This window comes from Athene noctua, chromosome Z, assembly GCF_965140245.1.
Source record: "Athene noctua chromosome Z, bAthNoc1.hap1.1, whole genome shotgun sequence".
In the NCBI taxonomy this organism is placed as follows: Eukaryota; Metazoa; Chordata; class Aves; order Strigiformes; family Strigidae; genus Athene; species Athene noctua.
The window spans coordinates 16,474,758-16,494,165 of NC_134077.1; the positions used below are offsets into that span (position 1 = coordinate 16,474,758).

At 41.5% G+C, this 19,408-nt stretch overlaps 1 protein-coding gene across 2 annotated transcripts in view; it reads right to left on the reverse strand.

The window, feature by feature from the left end:
* The window catches only part of OXCT1 (3-oxoacid CoA-transferase 1), a 100,431-nt gene that overhangs the window by 28,210 nt on the left and 52,813 nt on the right, over positions 1–19,408 (reverse strand). For both annotated transcript variants that reach the window (XM_074933080.1, XM_074933079.1), the window contains exons 9-13: positions 17,008–17,119; positions 16,430–16,524; positions 15,717–15,765; positions 12,320–12,392; positions 11,474–11,549 (exon numbers count right to left, since the gene is read on the reverse strand). In XM_074933080.1, coding sequence (XP_074789181.1) covers positions 11,474–11,549; positions 12,320–12,392; positions 15,717–15,765; positions 16,430–16,524; positions 17,008–17,119 — 405 coding nt within the window. The remainder of the gene's footprint in view (positions 1–11,473; positions 11,550–12,319; positions 12,393–15,716; positions 15,766–16,429; positions 16,525–17,007; positions 17,120–19,408) is intronic.

Genomic DNA, 19,408 nt, shown 5'->3' on the forward strand with positions numbered 1-19,408 from the left:
CCTTCTGGTAGAGAGATGTCACGTTTGCTAAGCTCCAGTCAACTGGGACCTCCCCAGTCTGTCAGGACTGCTGATAAATGATGGGAAGTGGCTTGGTGAGCACCTCCACCAGCTCCCTCAGTATCCTTGGGTGGATCCCATCTGGCCCCACAGACTTGTGTGTTTAACTGGTGTAGCAGGTGGATTATGGGGTCTTCATTCTGCTCTTCATCCCTGTCTTCCCACTCAGGGCGCTGGGTACCCTGAACAATTGGTCTTACTATTAAAGACTGAGGCAAGGAAGGCATTAAGTATCTCAGCCTTCTCCTCATTCGTTGTCATGATGTTTCCCCCTGCATCCACTAAAGGATGGAGATTCTCCTTAGCCCTCGCTTCACTGCTGATGTATTTATAGAAACATTTTTTATTGTCTTTTATGGCAGTAGCTGAATTAAGTTCTAGTTGGGCTTTGGCCCTTCTCATTTTCTCATACATAACCTTGCAACATCCTTGTAGTCTTCCTATGTTACCTTCTCATTAATGACATGCTTCATAGTTACACTTTTTACCTGTAATAAATTTCTGCGTACTGAAATGTGATGTCACAGACATTTCATCAATTCTGCTCTTTCAGATTCATCAACTTCCAGCTGCAGGGCTCGTCCACCAGTGTTTCAATGGTTCTTCTGCTGGTACAGCATGTCAGTCATATCAGCAGTTATATTATTTGCGCTTTTTAATGGCTAAGGGATGTTCAGAAACACAGATTAAGAAGACAGAGGACCTGGTGTCACAGGGAAACATTTCAGAAGTTCTGGTGTTTTGTTTTGACCTATGCTCAGCCTCTGATACCTGTCACAACAGCACCCAGAGTCAGGTACCTTCCATTAGAAAGCCTGTAGAAAATAAAGCAGTACTTTATAGTAAGGTGTAGCCACCAGAAGTGCAGCAGAAACTGATTCATAAAATTATTCTATTCTGAGGGTCTCAAAAAGTCAGCAGTAGAAAGGAACTATAAACAAAGCAAATACAGGCGAGAGATGTGCAGTCAATCCCACAATTTTTAAAATCCCAAGTGAGACAATTTAAACTGCCACAGGAGCCAGGATTGCTGCTACAGTGCATGCTCCTGACACTGCTCTGCAGATGCAGTGAAGTTGCCCTGCTAGCAACAATTTCTGACAGTAGCTTGAAAGGCACAGATAGGTCAGATACTGTGTTCTTCACTCACAAAGTGAAACATGGCTCCATCCACGGGCTCCCATCTGTTCTGGCCTGTCTGCCCTATTCCATGGCCATGTCTTCAGTGTTTCTCTTCCACCCTTCTCAGTCACCTTCTCTCAGCTGCACTCTGTTTCCAGGGACTCCCCAGAAATTTGCCACCTCCTTCTCCTTTCCCTCCCCAGAAACCCTCATGTTAGTTGGAGAAATACCAAAGAAAGGAAAACAAAAAGCCATTAAGGAGTAGTGCTTAATGGAATAAAACCACCAGTAAATGCCCAGTGTTTAGGAAGTAACTTCTGCCTAAGCAAACAACATTGTTTACTGCATGTGCTTAAAATATTCTCACCCTCTTCTTCCTTTGCTCACAGGATTTTCCTCTCCATTAGAAATCAGCAGATAAGAGCAAAGAAAGGGCTGTAATTATTGCAATGAGGCTTCCTTAGCCCAGTTCCTAATAATAAGTAAGTGCTAGTAAGTACAAACATGTATGCACTAGGGCTCAAATGTTATCAAGCTCTTATGGGACACAAAGGACAGCTTCATGATGGTACTTACTCAAAACACAAAATTTAAGAGGTATTACTTGCCTCTGAAATAACAGCAAATACCATCAATCCAAGAGCCCAAAAGCTACAGCTTATAAGAAATACTTAAACCAAGACTAAATGCAAAGCAAAGTGAAGTATTTTACAATAAAATATAGCTTAAAGTTTCCTTACACTATGAGCTTTCAGCAAAGTCAATCTTTGTGTCACTCCACACAAATCTTGTGACTGAAAGAAGATACAACTTGCTCATAATTCAACTTGATTGACAATAACATAAAATTTTATTTATAGGAAAAGCAGGAAGATCTGAATGTCTACATGCTGGTTAGTTCTGTTTCAGAAATCTGTACTGTAGAACAGTAATATGACATCAGTAAAGCAGATGAAGAATCGTTTGACCAATGGATCTCAGAGTAACCAAAGGGAAGCGACTGCTGGCTGGAAAGGCTCCTGGCTGGATTTATGGACTATCGTCAGGCATATTTACTCACAAGTAAAAACAAATTCATGGCAAAATAAATTTGCAGACAAAGGTTAGTAAGAGTGGCAAATGAGGACAGTCAAAAGTCACAGGGACTGATGCAGTGTACACTAGTAAAAAGGTATACCTCAAAAGTAACAAAAAGACAGAAGTTTCACAAAACTGTATTTTACTCTTCCATATTCTGAAAATGTACCTTTAATTCAGAAATTTGGGGCTGCACAGAATGGAGAGACACCTTTGTAAGTAAAATAAGAAATTTCAGATATGGAAAATAATGCCCTTGATACGGATGCAAAACTAAAATCAGCATCTTCTAGAGAAAATAAACCACTGAAGGAAGAAATATATAAATCTACAGTTTTGAGAAAAATGTAGAATCATAGAATGGGTTGGGTTGGATGAGATCTTAAAGATGATCTAGTTCCAACCCCCCTGCCATGGGTAAGGACACCTTCCATTACACGAGGTTGCTCCAAGCCCCGTCCAGCCTGGCCTGGAACACTGCCAGGGAGGGGGCAGCCACAGCTTCTCTGGGAAACCTGTGCCAGTGTCTCACCACCCTCACAGGGAAGAATTCTTTCCTCATAGCTAATCTAAAAGCTACCTGCTTTAGTTTAAAACCATTACCACTTATCCTATCACTACATGCCCTGGTAAAAAATCCCTCTCCATCCTTCCTGTAGACGTCCTTCAGGTACTGGGAGGTTCTATACGGTCTCCCCAGAGCCTTCTCTTCTCCAGGCTGAACAACCCCAACTCTCTCAGCCTGCCCTCATAGGGGAGGTGCTCCAGCCCCCTGATCATCTTCATGGCCTCCTCTAAATCCGCTCCAGCAGGTCTATGTCCTTCTTATGTTGGGGGCCCCAGAACTAGACACGGTACTCTACATGGGGTCTCATGAGAGCACAGTAGAGGGGCTGAAAACTCCTCCCTCAACCTGCTAGCCACGCTTTTCTTGATGCAGCCCAGGATAAGGTTGGCTTTCTGGTTTGTGAGCACACATTGCTGGCTGATAGTCAGTTTTCCATCTGCCAGTACCTCCAATTTCTCTCCTCAGGGCTTCTCTCAATCCACTCATCCCCCAGCCTGTATTTGTGCCAGGGATTGCCCTGACCCATGTGCAGGACCTTGCACTTGGCCTTGTTGAACTCCATGAAGTTTGCACAGGCCCACCTCTCCAGCCTGTCCAGGTCCCTCGGGATGGCACATCCCTTCCCTCCAGCACATTGACCGCACCACACAGCTTGGTGTCATCAGCAAACTTGCTGAGGGTGCACTCGATCCCACTGTCCATGTCTCCAACCAAGATGTTAAACAGTGCCAGTCCCCACACTGACCCCTGAGGAACACCACTTGTCACTGCTCTCCACTTGGACATCGAGCTGTTGACTGTAACTCTCTGAGTTCAACCATCCAGCCAGTTCCTTATTCACTGAGTGGTCCATTTGTGAAATCCATGTCTCTCCAATTTAGAGACAAGGATGTCATGTGGGAGAGTGTCAAATGCTTTGCACAAGTCCAGGTAGATGACATCAGTTGCTCTTCCCTTACCCACCAACACTGTAACCCCATCATAGAAGGCCACGAGATTCATCAGGCTCAATTTGCCCTTAGTGAAGCCATGTTGGCTGTCACCAATCACCTCCTTATTTTCCATGTGCCCTAGCATAGTTTCCAGGGCGATCAGCTCCATGATCTTGCTGGGCACAGAGGTGCGACTGGCTGGCCTGTAGTTCCCTGGGTCTTCTCTTAAATTCCTTTTTTAAAATGGGGTTATGTTTCCCCTTTTCCTGTCAGGGGGACCTTCACTGGACTGCCATGACTTCTCAGATATGATGGATAGTGGCTTAGACACTTAATTCACCAGTTCCCTCAGGACCCGCTGTGCTGGGTTTAAGTGGCAGGGTTTTGGCAGCAGGGGAAGGGGTTACAGCAGTGGTCCCGTGTGAGAAGCTTCCAGAAAGCTCCCCTAGTTCCAAGTCAGACCCACCTTTGGGCAAGGTCGGGCCAATTAGCTGCACCTCTGCAATAACATATTTAAAAAGGAAAACCTGAGGGAGGGACAACTTGTGAGGAGGTGTTACAAGAAGGATACCTGTGCAAACACTGAGGTCAGTGGAAGGAAGGTGGAGGAGTTGCACTTGAGCCAAGTGCCCCCCCTGACACCCATGGAGGTCACCAGAGGAGCAGAGATTTGCCTGCAGCTTGTGGAAGACCCCTGGGACTGTGTGGGAAGCTCCCACTGTTGTAGTTTACCGCTGGGAGAACTGCAGCATGTGGAGGTGACCCATGCTGGAGCATCTCAAGTATAATGCATCCTGTGGGGATGACTCACAACAGAGTTTGTGAAGGACTGTCTCCTGTAAGAGGGATGCCATGTGGAGCAGGGGAAAGAATGCAGAAGACTGCTTCTCCCCTGCCGTGGAGGAAAAAGTGGTGGACTGACTGCACCCTGCATCTCCTGCCCCCTGTACTGCTGGGGGAGGTATGGGGAACAAAACTGAGTCTGGGAAAAAGTGAGGGGTGGGGGAGGTGTTTTAAGCTATGGTAATGTTTCCCACTGTCTCATTTTGTCTGTTAAGTGTTGCTTTTGTTAGTGTTTGAATTAGAATCATAGAATCATTCCTTCAGGTTGGAAAAGACCCTTGGGATCATTGAGTCCAACCCTCAGCCCTACTCTACAGAGTTCTCCCCTACACCATATCTCCCAACATCACATCCAAACGACCGTTAAACACATCCAGAGATGGTGACTCCATCACCTCCCTGGGCAGCCTATTCCACTGTCTGACCACTCTTTCTGTGAAAATTTTTTTCTTAATGTCCAGTCTAAACCTCCCCTGCTGCAGTTTAAAGCCTCTTGTTCTATCGTTAAACACCTGTGAGAAGAGACCAGCACCAGTCTCTCTACAATGTCCTTTCAGGAGGTTGTAGAGAGTGATGAGGTCTCCCCCCAGCCTTCTCTTCTTCAAACTAAACAGTCCCAGCTCCTTCAATCACTCCTCACAGGATTTGTTCTCCAGGCCCTTCACCAGCCCCGTTGCCCTCCTCTGCACTCGCTCCAGCACCTCGAGATCTCTCTCGTATTGAGGTGCCCCAAACTGGACACAATACTCCAGGTGTGGCCTCACCAGTGCAGAGCACAGGGGGACTGTCACCTCCCTACTTCTGCTGGTCACACTGTTTCTGATACAAGCCAGGATGCCATTGGCTTTCTTGGCCACCCGGGCACACTGCCGGCTCATGTTCAGCTGCTTGTCAATTAGAACCCCCAGATCCTTCTCTCCCACACAGCTCTCCAGCCACACCTCCCCAAGCCTGTAGCCATGCAGGGGGTTGTTGTGGCCCAAGTGCAGGACCTGGCACTTGGCCTTGTTGAAACTCATCCCATTAATGTTGGCCACCGATCCAATCTATCCAAGTCTCTCTGTAGAGCCTCCCTGTCCTCATGCAGATTGACACTTCCGCTTAACTTGGTGTCATCTGCGAATCTACTGATGATACTCTATGTCCTTATCAAGATCATCAATAAAGATGTTAAACAGAAATGGTCCCAACACCGAGCCCTGAGGAACACCACTTGTGACCGGACACCAGCTGGATTTAACACCATTGACCACCACTCTCTGGGACCATCCATCCAGTCAGTGCTTGACCCTGCAGACCATTTACTCATCCAGGCCATGAGCAGCCAGTTTTTCCATGAGAATTCTATGGGGAACTGTGTCGAATGCTTTTCAAAAGAAATCAAAGAGTTATTGTTTTGCTTCACCTAACAAGTCTGTCATTTGCCTGTCATCATTTAATGAGTGAGCTATCCCTTCCTGTCCTTATCCAGATTCCTGAGCCTTTTGATTTATTTTTCTCCTTCCTAGCGTTTGGAGGGGAAGGTGGGGGGGAGAGAAGGGGTGAGTGAACAGCTGTATGGTGTGCAGTTGTCTCTGGGTTCAAACCACAACACCCACAGATGCATCTCATCAGGTCCATGGACTTGTGCACCTTCTGGTTCCTCAGACGGTCTCAAACCTGATCTTCTCCTACAGTGGGCAGTTCTTCACTCTCCCAGTCCCCACATTTGTCTTCTGCAACTTGGACAGTGTGGCTGGAGCCCTTGCCAGATAAAACTGAGGCAAAAAAATCACCGAGTACCTCAGCCTTCTCTGTACCCTGGGCAACCAGGTCTCCTGCTTCCTTCTCAAGATGGCCCACATTTTCCCTAGTCTTCCTTTCATCACCAAAGTACCTATAAAAGCTTGTCTTGTTGCCCTTGATGTCCCTGACCAGATTAAGTTCAAACAGGGCTTTGGCCTTCCTAATCTGATCCCCTGGCTGCTCAGACAGTTTCTCTTTATTCCTTCCAGGCTACCTGTCCTTGCTTCCACCCTCTGTAGGCGTCTTTTTGTGTTTGAGCTTGTCCAAGAGCTCCTGGTTCATCCATGCAGGTCTCCTGGTGTTCTTGCCTGGCTTCCTCTTTGTCGGCATGCCTTGCTCCTAAACTTGGAGGAGGTGATCCTTGAATATCAACCACCTTTCATGGGCTGCTCTTCCCTCCAGGGCTTTTACCCCATGCTACTCTGTCGAGCAGATCCCTCAAGAGGCCAAAGTCTGCTCTCCTGGAGTCCAGGGTAACGAGCTCGCTGTGCTCCCTCCTCACCACCCCAAGGAACTTGAACTCCACCATTTCATGGTCACTGCAGCCAAGGCTGCTCTTGAGCTTCACACTCCCCACCAGCCCCTCCTTTTTGGTGAGAACAAGGTCCAGCATAGCATCTCTCTTCGTTGGCTCCTCTACCACTTGGAGAAGGAATTTATCATTAATGCATCCCAGGAACCTTCTGGATTGCTTATGCCCTGTTGTGTTGCCCCTCCAACAGGAAATCGGGGTGGTTGAAGTCCCCCATGAGGACCAGGGCCTGTGAACATGAGGCTGCTCCTGCCTGTCTACAGGGGACATCATCTGCTCGGTCTTCCTGGTCAGGTTGCCTGTAGCAGACCCCCACTCTAATGTCTCCTGTCCCTGCCTTTCCTTTAATCCTGACCCATAAACTCATGGTCAGCTCCTCATCCATCCCCAGGCAGAGCTCCATGCACTCCAGCTGGTCACTGACATAGATAGAGGGTGACATCCCCTCCTCCTCTCCCCTGCCTGTCCTAAAGAGCCTGTATCCTTCTATTCCAACACTCCAGTCACAGGAGTCATCTCACCACGTCTCTGTGATGCCAACAACATCACAGCCCTGCAGGCAGCGCGTGTCTTAACTTCTCATGAATAATTATAACAATTATCACATTATTATTATTATTATGAAACATACATGTTAGTGTGTTTGCATAGAGACATTTAAGTTGAGCCCCTGATGAAGCTGACCTACTGGCTGGAATTCCTTTGTGCTGTTCTTCAGGTGCTCTCCTGCTGACCTGTGATCCCTCTCCAGGCTCTGGGCATCTATTGCTGGCACTGGCATCAAAATGATATGAGTAGGATGGACTGAAGTTCCCCTCCTCTGTAAACTTTAGTTTAAAGCCCTCTTCATCAGCTTGGCAAGCTGATAGCCAAAGATGCTCTTTCCCTTCCCTGACAGATGGAACCTATCATTTCCCTGCAGACCAGGTTTCTCAGAGTCCCATGGTCTAAGTAGTTGAACGCCTGTATGTGGCTCTAGTCCTGTAACCAACTGTTGATTCACCTGATGCAACTGGCCCTTTCAAATTCCTTCCCTTTGACCTGGAGGACTGTTAAAAAAAATCTAAGCTTCAATGTTTCAACAAGTATCTTTGTAAATGAATCTGTTTTATTAATGCAGAATAATGGTTTCATCTTTTGATAGTTCTGATTTTGAAAGATAAGTCACAAAAACTGTCAGTGAAAGATTTTCAACATCATGATTTTACATCAAATACCATTTAAACTTCTATATGTCAAAAACTATTCTGAAAGAAAGTAAAAAGTGCACAAAGCTACTGGAAAAGTGAGTATTACTTAGTCCCTGAAAAGAGTATGTGGTACTGTAAGTATTAATTGTGCCTGCAGTGTATGTGAATGCCATGCTTTTGTTCAGCCTAAGTCTAGGTCAAAGGTTAAAGTTGTTTGAGTAAACATAAGTTTGTTGTATAAAATATAAATACATGTAGTTTATCAAGTTTAGAAAATGCTTGTTAAGCATGACTGATTTTTTAAAACATAGAAAAAAAGAGAATTATGAAAAAATCAAAAGATGGCATAAGAAAATGGCAATACATGTTTATTTTAACTGCAAGTTTTAATTTAAAAAGAAAGAGTCCTGCAACTCTATTTACAAATACTATCATGAATAACAACCGTGAACACTGCTTGCTAAAAGGTTTGGAACATAGCAGGAAAGTCCTAGGAAAAGCCAGCATGAGTGGAGGTCAAAATAAAAATAAAACCGGAAAAACAGCACAATGGTCATTTTTTTTTTAAAAAAAAGGAAACAAAAAAACCTACCCGAAGTAAACCAAAACCAGCAAAAAAACAAGTGGTAAATTGCTCTAGCTCATGACATTGCTTTTCAAGAATGAACGCTCTAGTGAATAGCTTTTAGATTCAGCACAGGTGCTAACTGCATATAATTTTATATCCTGAGACACCAATATGGTCAGTTGAAATTACTGGGATTCTTTGGTATTAAGATCTATTCACTGATGATTACAGCTTTGTGAGCTATCACTAGAGATGCATTTTTGATGATTTACTTGGAATAATTTACAGCAGGAATCTTTATTCATTACTTGTTCACTTGGGCATTTTTAAGATTACTTCTCTTGCCACTTCAGTTTATAAAAGCAACAAAAAAGCAAACAAAGCAATTCTTCCTACCCATCCCCTTCTGTTTTCCAATAGGCCTTTCAGAAACAGCTTGAGTAAACAGAAGACTTTATCATGTGCAGGAACATTTAACATTGCTTTTGCAGGACTAAAAGATTGTCAAAAATAAAATCTCAGGACTTAAGTCATTTTGAACATAAAGGACACATTTATACAGTGACTTCCATTTTTTAAAAGTATAAAGGGAACATCAGCCAAAGGCAACCCATCCAAAGAAAACCTAAAATTTATCTGACAATTGAAATAAAAATATGTATAGATTAAAATCACCTTGAACTGCACCTATAAGAAAATCTCTAAATACTACTTACATATAAAAACTGAGTTTATACTGTAACAACCTGCCTTTCAATATTTTTTCTAATCTAACTTCAAAATTTTGACAGAGAATGTAATAATTCTGAATAATTTTTAGGACCCACTACGTAAGCAAGTAATTTCTACTTGTATAAGACATCACAGCCACCACAAGATAATGCGAAGGAAGTGATTTCACAAAACCAAAGCTACTTCATCCAGTAAAAGAATAGTCCTTAAGACTGACATGAAGGAAAAAATATCCCGCTCAGCTTCTCAGTGACACACACCTGCAGTACCAGACTAACAGTGCAGACTAATTATATTTAGTTATATCAATCATCTGAAAAAAACCCAGTTTACTAATTGTAAGTTTTTTAAAGTTAGCTATTTTAAATATGTAATTAGTGTAAAAAACCCCTTTGAGATACAGAGCCACGGATAAATCAGGTGAAGTCCTATTTTAGTTACCTGAGGTTTCAACTCCCTGAAAACTCACACTATCATACTTTTGTATTGGCTCGAACAGCAAACCCAGGGTTAAAAAAGTAATTAGGTTTACCCTTTATATTTCAAAGTGTGTGTGTTCCTCTGTAGAGGTTGGTTTCATTATTCTGGATTCCAGTGACAAGTTCATGTAATTTAAGACAAAAAAAGAACCTGGAATTGGACACTGCAAAGCTAACCAGTATTACCTTAATGGATCTCATACTTGGACTCCTACAGTCTATCTGACCATCAGATTATGTTTAGAACACAGAGTTCTTTAAAAAGACATAAAACAGCAATGCAAGATCACACAAAAGATCCCAGGGTGATGCACTAACAGTGGCATTATTTTTCAGACCCCATGTTTCACACTGTTAACTGGATGACACTGGAAGTAGGAAAGAGCCTAGAAAAAGCGAGCATTTGTATCACTGGGGTCTGAAAAGATCTAGCCAGCACTAGTCTGTCTGTTCTCAGTTGTGTGACCATAAAACCAGGTTGTGCTGGGAGAACATCTAAGGAAGACTGTTTTCTTATGGATTTATCTTCTATGTGCTATATTCCAACCTAGTCATAACTCCTTCACATCCCCTACAGTTGCTCACACAGACACCTGGAATAGCCCTTTAGATAACCCCTTCTCCCACGTCTGCCTGTACAGACCCCATCTTCATTCCTTCTCACTAAAAGTAGCTTGTGCTCCGGCTACTGATCCATGACTTGAGTGCTCCCAGGCCTGACACTGAGTTATACAGACTGCTCAGTTAAAGTAACACTTCTCCAACAGACAGGACATTCATTCAGGTTCTTTTCCTCCTCTGCCGAGCTTTCAGTTTTTAAAGACTTTCCTGAGACCTTTAGCACTGCTCAGACAGATAGAAATATGCCTCATTACCTTACATCTGGCTAAACTGTATCAGAAGATACCATATGGATAGCTGTTGAAAATATCAAACTTGTAAACCATGTGAAAGATACATATGTTGTTTAATGTTAAAACATAAACTGTGTTCAAAGAATAGCTTCATGCCATCAGCTGCTTAAATAATACTGGGATTAGTTTATATTTCTATGGTTGAAACCTGTAGGACTATTTGGGTCAATATGATAGTATTGCCTCCTTCTAGATGTATTCAAAATGGCAACACTGTGATCTCTGACAGGAACACTGAGAAAAATAATTCAGACATTTTTTTATAATTTTATGAAGAGCTACATGCTATTTTACGCCTTCAAGTTCTTGCTCCAGGTACAACTATACAAGAGGTGTCACTCTCAAGGAAAAACATCAGTCCTCAGCAAAAAAAGTGACTTTTGGAGGGCACAGACCCAAGAGGAAGGAAAAAGGCTTACATAAATCATCTTAGCTTTTCACAATGCTTAGCACAAGCATCATTTTAGAGGGCTGACTCCTGATAATTGATTGGTTGGTGCCAGCAATATTCAAGAAAACCTGTTAACCTTAAAGCTGTATATATTCTCTGTTTTAATGCTTAGAGCTTCACAACTCCCCCTTCTGCTTCAGCAATTTTCTCCTTTGACCTTCAACTACATTTATATTATCCTAAACACAGTCCACTGACAGTAGCACAAACACCTACTTACAGGAATCATCCAGTTGGCCAGGTCACCGTACTTAGACACCTGCATAGCTCCAAGCATTGTCAAATCAACATGGCCTCTGGCAACAGAAAGTGTGTAATTAGCATATCATGTTCAAGTAACAGCCCAGAAATCTTAACAAGCTTTTATTCATATTCCCGTTACATCAATACAATAACAATGGCATATCACAAAGGTAGCAACCATTTTGTCACACATGTAGTTGGGTTTTTTTTCCTCTCTAGACGTATTGCTGATGTAAATTTTTCTGTCTGCCTAGTGACCCTCAAAGACTTTACTACTTTTGCTTGGTTTTGGCTAATTGCATGCACAGTCAATCAGCTCTGAACTCATACTTTTAAGTGCACTCCTTCACATATTTACATGCACTCATTATCTTTTCAGAGCCATTAGGATTTAGTGTTTGTTTGCATCCAACCTCCTTCCCGAAAAACAAACAAAAAACAGGTGCAGATGGTGAATTTCCATTAGGGAGGTGGAATGAGGACCATAGTTGCAAGCTGAGCAAAGAGAATATACTGAGTGCAAGTACAGATTAGATACTTGGAAATGACCAAAAAGTAGTTGTTAAAACATAGTTATAAATGTGTTTATATATGGCCAGGTGGTGGTAGACACGAACATCACTACTGTATCTACTAGTTACAGTGTTTTTCTGTTTCCAATAGCTAGACCTAATCCTCTGTAAACCATCACTGATTAAGTCCATGACCAATTTACAGGTTGTTAAATGTGAACCACATTTCAAAAAATTATTAGTCAGTTCAGTCACTGATTCAGTTTACTCTTTTCATGTTTCAAAAGATCAGGGTTTGTGTTGTTACGTACCCTCTTATCATTGCAAATGATTCATCACTAGAGAAATAGGAAGAACCTGGAAGAACAGTGACTGTCTCCTTACCTGTAAAAGAAATAAGCTATAGTATGTATACATTTTGTCTCTTTGACAAATGAAGTCACAGCTATTAACCAAAAAATAAATTCCTTTGCAATGTGTACAGCTATGGACCTGATTACACATACTATGTCACCTGTAAACTTAATCAATCATAATGAATTCTGAAGCAGTTTGTTATAGTTTTTAATGATAGGCTTGCCTGAGCTCTGACCACCAGCAGTTCCAAATAAGACATTGCTGACACCAGAATCTCTGTGGATTTCAGCTTTACGCTCTATCCACAAAAAAAAAAAAAAAAAAAAAAAAAGACAGGTAACTCCTTTGAAATAGAAAAGGGCATTTTTAGGACAGTTTGCAAGGAAGAGCAAGCATACCAGACTGAACAGTCTAGAGTGATACTGATGTAGAATACAGAAAAACAAATGACAGATCTAGTCCACTCTTGCTTTGTTAAAAGTGCACAAGAAAATGTGCTTCTGTCTGCTCTCTGTACAGTGGTTGGGTCAATTAATGGACCACACATGGAAGTGTCTTATTTTCACTCTGTCCAGAGCCTTCTCTTTCCTCTCCTGCCAGCACTAAGCAACACCATGTGTACAGAGTGCCTCTGGAAAAGCATAAGAAACACAGCCAAAGGTGAAATTACAGACCAGGTATGAGAAACTTGAGAAAGAAGACTTTAGCACCAGATGACATTGTGAAGAAAAATTCAGTGTAACAACAAAGGGGAAGAGGAATGAGACATCATTAAAAAGTTTCCAGAGAACATGGAAAATGAGTCAATGAGATTAACTAAGAGGATGCCAAAAGTGAAGGAATCACTGTAGGAAAGTTAAAACAGAGACCTAAGTTACCTGCTTTAACTTATTGAGTTTACTTGATGTATATTACATGCCAAGATATGGTACGGAAATTAAATTTTGACACACAAAATAGTATAGAATTAAGGTCATACAAGTGGTCTTGCAGGCAGATCACCAGAATTCACCATGCTAACATCCCCACCTGCAGAGACTGCCTGAAATGTCTCTCCCTATCAGGCACCCACCGAAGGTAGTGAAAGAGACAACATAGCCTGCAAGCAACAACATAGAACAAGAACCCTGGAATAAAGTGACAAGCTAAGGCAATGATGACAAGAAACAGACATAGGCTGAGGACCACAGAATAATGTAACAAGAGCACTGTGTATTACTCACTTCTTGAAAATGCTCTCAGGAAGTCAGTACTTGTAAATATTTCTGCTGCAAGACAGAAGTCTACCTTTCAATTACAGTGGGTATAAACCATGTGAGATACTTAGAAAGTGTGACAAACAAAAACCCCATATTTATTTCAGAGAAATACAATCACATTTGCAAATAAAAATTTGGCAAAAGGTTGAACTGGGAGTGTATTCTGAGTATGATACTGGACCATTACAGTCGACGAATGTGAACAGAAAACCTACTTCCCTTTGCCATTTAGCTTCCGTTTTCTTTACATGGTTTTATAGATTTGGTTGGAAAGCATCTAGAATAGTCTCAATCCAACTGTCAGTGGGATTTAGCAGCTTCTGAATGTTTCAGCAATGATAACAATAATAATTTTGGTGGTAGAGCTGAGGTTCACCTGTCCTGTGTCCTGTCTACTGCAGCTTCAGAGGAAGATGGGAAGGTGCTTAACACTGGATTACCAATGCTGGCATAATCTGATTTCCATGTTGCATTCTGACATTCCATGTTAGCTTCATCTCTGCAGGATTATCTCTTCAAAAATATTTATCAAGAATAAATAAAAATTCAAGGTAATCTTGATATCCATATAAAAGCACAATGATTTTTCAGAGTATTTATCAAGTTCTTGGGTATTTTCTTCCATTGTCACTCTGTTAACATGTTCATTTCTAATGCACCCATATTAGAATTAAAGTTCTAATGTGCATGTATACAATTTCACCTTTTATAGTAAATGTTTTTCATTCTATACGGTTTTCCCTTCCAGTGACACCTTCCAAAATTTACCTTTTTTTTTTAAAAAAAAAAGACCTCAATTTCAGTTCAAGCATTAATACAGCTCTCAAGTGCCTCTGACATTTTCCTTCATACAGTGTATCACAACAGTTACCTAGCTACTGGTGAAATGCTGGATTCAATTCCTTAATAATTTCTTATTCTGAATCAGAAGATGGCCTTAAATAACTCCTTATTAAAAACATAATACTGAAATAGGGGCAATAACATAGCAGTATGATAATGGTATCAATTAGTTAAACTAGGTAGCAAATGTTTCAAGTCAGTGAACAATTGCTGGACTGCACCCTGATATTAAATTAAAAGCTTGTTTGATGTCAGTTCTTTTATCTCCTTTGACTTTTCAGAGTTTAATTGTGCTTGCTAACAGCCACTGAGAAGGGTACTGACTACACAGACACATACATACACACCCATGCATATATGTGCATGTATGTATATGTATACATAAATAAAAAATATAAAATGCATAGGTTGTCCATATGAAAAAACAACTCTAAAATGTCAGCTATGGTTCTATAACCTATACTGTTAACATCAATAAGAATTTATAAGGTGCCAAGTTTGGCACTTCTGTTTGTCACAATGCAATATATAGGTGTAATTTTACAAGGGAACAGAACAGTGAGTGGCACAACTTTCCATGAAGAAAATAGAAATCAGACAGACTCACAAAACCATAAAAAGCTTAGATTTTTACACTGCATGGCTGCTTCTGAGGTTAAATGTCCAAAACCAGCTGGGCTAAAACAGTACGTGAGGGTTGGCATTCTCCTGCTAAAGCAGCAAAAGCAGCAGAGCCCTCCGGTGTGCCAAGTTCTGTATAGGGAGCTCTTTTCCCCTGTCTTGGCTACAGCTCCCTCTCCAAATGCAAATGAGTTGCATTCCTGGCAACTCGCTAGTCAGGAACAAACCAGGATATTATACATGCGATGTTTTAAAACATGTCCCAAACGTAAATCATTGAAAACTGTTTTCTAGAAGATAGAAGGAGAAAAGTAGCAGGTTAACAAATCCATGTTCGCATATAGGCTTCATAAACAATCTCACTTCTGAAATGAAATATTTGACCCTCTATCGCCTGGCCCAAAAGAAAGCTTCATTCAGTAGCTACTAAAATGCTTGAAAGCATAAGCTCTCTAACTAGAACATTAAACACCTCCATTGATAAAAAACCAACCTTCAGTTAGAAGTATATTAATATTTATAAGTAAATAAAACAGGAGTCTAGGTTCAAATACTGAATCAAAAGAAAATGTTTAGAATAATAATAAATAATATTTTCCATAAAGTACATTTATTTAAAAGATTTTACCTGCATTAATCAGGTCTGGATCGACTTCATTTTCAAGTGGATAAGGACCCTGGCAACAACACAGACATATGTAAGCTTTATATTAAAATACCTTTGAGATACAATTCATAACTGTTTTATTGCTTCTAATGCTTATTACTGAAAAAAAGATCATTACGGGCATGGGTTTTTTAATCTTTAGCAGAACAACAATGCTGATGATACAAGTCGCAGTTTACATCAACTAACATATGAGGACTCATGGGCATATTGTTAGAGGCTGTTAGAATTACTAAATAACCATAAAGTGGGGGTTTTGTTTGGTTTGTTTTTTTGGGTTTTTGTTTTTAGCCAAAGTGACAAACATTTTTCAGAAAAAGGTATGTAGGTGCAACTTGGTAAAGCCATACAACAGTAAAAATAATATTAACTTTAATCTTTACTTAAAATTATGTTTGATAAGGCTTAGAAGGCTTTGTCTTGCAAACTATTGAAGGTTCTGTCTCCTCCCAGCAAAACATGTACTTAAGAACAAAGTAGCACTAAAATCCTGAAATTAGCATTTCCTTCAAGACTTCCCTGCCCTACAATAAGAATTTTATTATCATGCAATAAAGCATATATTTGAATATGATTTTTAGTGAAATAATAATTAAGTTGGGTGTGGGCTGGGAATAAAACCCAGTCACTGCAAGGTAAACTCACTGCAATAAGTGACCAAGATACATTCTTACCAAACCCAGGACTCCATTTTCACTCTGTAAGTGAACAGTTATGTCTGGACTGATGAAGTTACTGGCCAACAGTGGGATTCCAATACCCAGATTAGCTGAAGAGAATTGGTTAAGGCACGAACAGGAACATGCTTACAGCAAACTAGTAAATAAAAAAAGTTATCATTGTACTATGATTAGATTAGAGCTATTCTCCTCACAAGCACTTTCATTTTCAGTTAGATTCCTCATATTTGTGATTAATTATTTTGCCTTTTAGACTAACTGCATTGTCAAATGTTTTACATGATTAAAAACAAACAGTGCAAGTAAGCTTCATTTCCAATGTACGTAAAGTTTTCAAGAAATGCCTGCAAAACATTCAACTGCTAGCAAACTCTCCAGATATGCCTGGATAAAAACTCCAGATGCCCTATATTTTAACATCCCACCTATTTCAACAGGATGTTAAAAAAATGAGAAAATTCCAGGCTCTGGGAAAGACAATGAGCATGGCAATTAATATGTCTTAAACAAAACAGCTGCGGTTGTTATTCTAGTGAGTTGTGATTTTAACCTACAGCACAGCTGAAGGATACCATACATGCCATCCTCAAATTCTAAAGCAGCTCGTCTGATGATCCTCTCCCTCACATTGTCTCCTTGCTTTTGTTTGGCTTTTGAGTCTTCAGGCTTTCGGATTGATAAGCGCTGCAAAAGAAGTAATCATAAGTAAAGATTAGAATCCAGATTCTTGCTTCTCAAGACACAAAAGCCTGACTCATGATTGCACTGAGATACATGGTCTAAGAATAATGTTATTTATCCATCTTATACAAAAAAAAGACCTTTTATTCCATCAGTTCAAGCTGATCTAAACTAATGAAGTCATCAAATATCCCCAACGATAGCCTTAGAGCAAAATGTTATTTCTTTATATTACCAAGGCTGAGAGAGTACATGATACACAGACAACTGGTTAAGAAGGCATGAAGCATTAGTGCAAATACTAGCAAGTCTGAGATTCATTACCCCAGAGATACCTAAATAGATTTGTAAAATGTCAGCCTAAAATACAAATGCTCTCTTTCTACGTTCATTCAATTCAGTGGTGCTACTCTAGATTTATACGCATGAGACAGACAAATGCCAGTCATCTAAAGATACTGGGAGCTAAGCAACAAAGTTTTCAAATATAAATCTGTATAATCTTGCATAAATCTCCCTGAAGTTGTTTCCTGAGATTTCCTGGCTTTAAATTGATGCTTTCTAAATCCCATGTAGGTGAAAATGCCATGACATTCAAGAAGTTTGTAACACCTTTTTTGTAAATAATTGCTTACAGAGATTATGTTCTTTGCACATCTCTCCCATGCACATAAAACTGCTCTGGGCAACATTATGTCCTGCACCCCCATATGTCTTCACATCCTCTCCTACTTCAGGCCATAACTAACACCTCAGGTAAAATTATCCTCTGTTCCTTTTCATCACCACAAAAGAATTTTTGCAGTGTCTTTTTTCCCCATGCTGGGAGTCACTTTCATATTAGGCAGCCAGTATCAATCCTGTTGAATTTCCCAGCAACCTTCTTTTTATGCCTTAGCTGTCTTCCCTAGAACTGCTTCACTTGTGAGTTACGGAAAAGTTAAGAAGAATCACAAAGGGTTTCTCTGAAGCAAAGAGAAGGTTGAGGAGAAAGTACAACTTGCACTAGAGGGACCGGAAGGACTAGAAGGGCTGGTGGACAATGTGGATGTTGGAGGCCGACTAGGGTACAGTCATGATGAAATAATAGAGTTCTCTATTCTTAGAGAGGTCAGGAGAGAGCTAAGCAGGACTGACATCCTGGACTTCAGAAGGGCTGACTTTGTCTTGTTTAGGCACCTGCTTGAAAGGATACCCTGGGAGACTCTCCTGAAGGGTATAGGGGCCCAGTAAGGCTGGGCGCTCTTTAAGAAGGAAGTGTTAAATGGCTCAGGAGCAGGCTGTCCCCAGGTGATCTAAGAGAAGCCAACGTCAGAGAAGACCACCCTGGCTGAACAGGGAGCTTTGGCTGCAACTTGGGGAGAAAAGGAGAGTTTACAGCCTTTGGAAGAAGGGGCTAGCCACACACAGTGATTACAAAGACGCTGTGAGGCTATGCAGGGTGGAAATCAGGAGGGCTAAAGCCCAACTGGAAATTAATTTGGCCTCAGCAATCAAGGATAACAAGAAAAGTTTCTATAAGTATATCAGTAGCAAAAGAAAGTCCAGGGAGAGTCTCCATCCTCTGCTAGATGCAGGAGGAAATTTGGTAACAAGTGACGAGGAGAAGGCTGAGGTGCTTAATGCCTTCTTTGCCTCAGTCTTTAATAACAAGTTTAGTGTATTGATGAAATCCAGCCTCCACAGCCTGAAGACAGAGACTGGAGAAGGACCCCCCTGCAACCCAGGAGACATTCAGTGACCTGCTGCATCACACAGACACACACAAGTCCATGGGACCAGACGAGATACACCCAAGGGTGCTGAAGGAGCTGGCTGGGGTGCTCGCCAGGCCACTTTCCATCATTTACGAGCAGTCCTGGCTGACTGGGGAGGTCCCAACAGATTGGAAATTGGCCAATGTGACGCCCATCTATAAGAAGGGTCAGAAGGATGATAGGGAAATTACAGGGCTGTCAGCTTGACTTTGGTGCCTGGGAAGCTGATGGAGCAGCTCATCCTGAGTACCATCACACAACGCATGAGGGACAACCAGATGCTCAGGCCCAGTCAGCATGGGTTTATGAAAGGCAGGTCCTGCCTGACAAACCTGATCTCCTTCTATGACAGAGCGACCTGCTTATTAGATGAGGGAAAGACTGTGGATGTAATTTACCCTGACATTAGCAAGCCTTTTGACACCGTTTCCCACAGCATTCTCCTGGGAAAAATGGCTGCTTGTGGCTTGGACAGTTGCACGGTTTGCTGGGTAAAAAACTGTCAGGGTGGCCGGGCCCAAAGAATTGTGGTGGA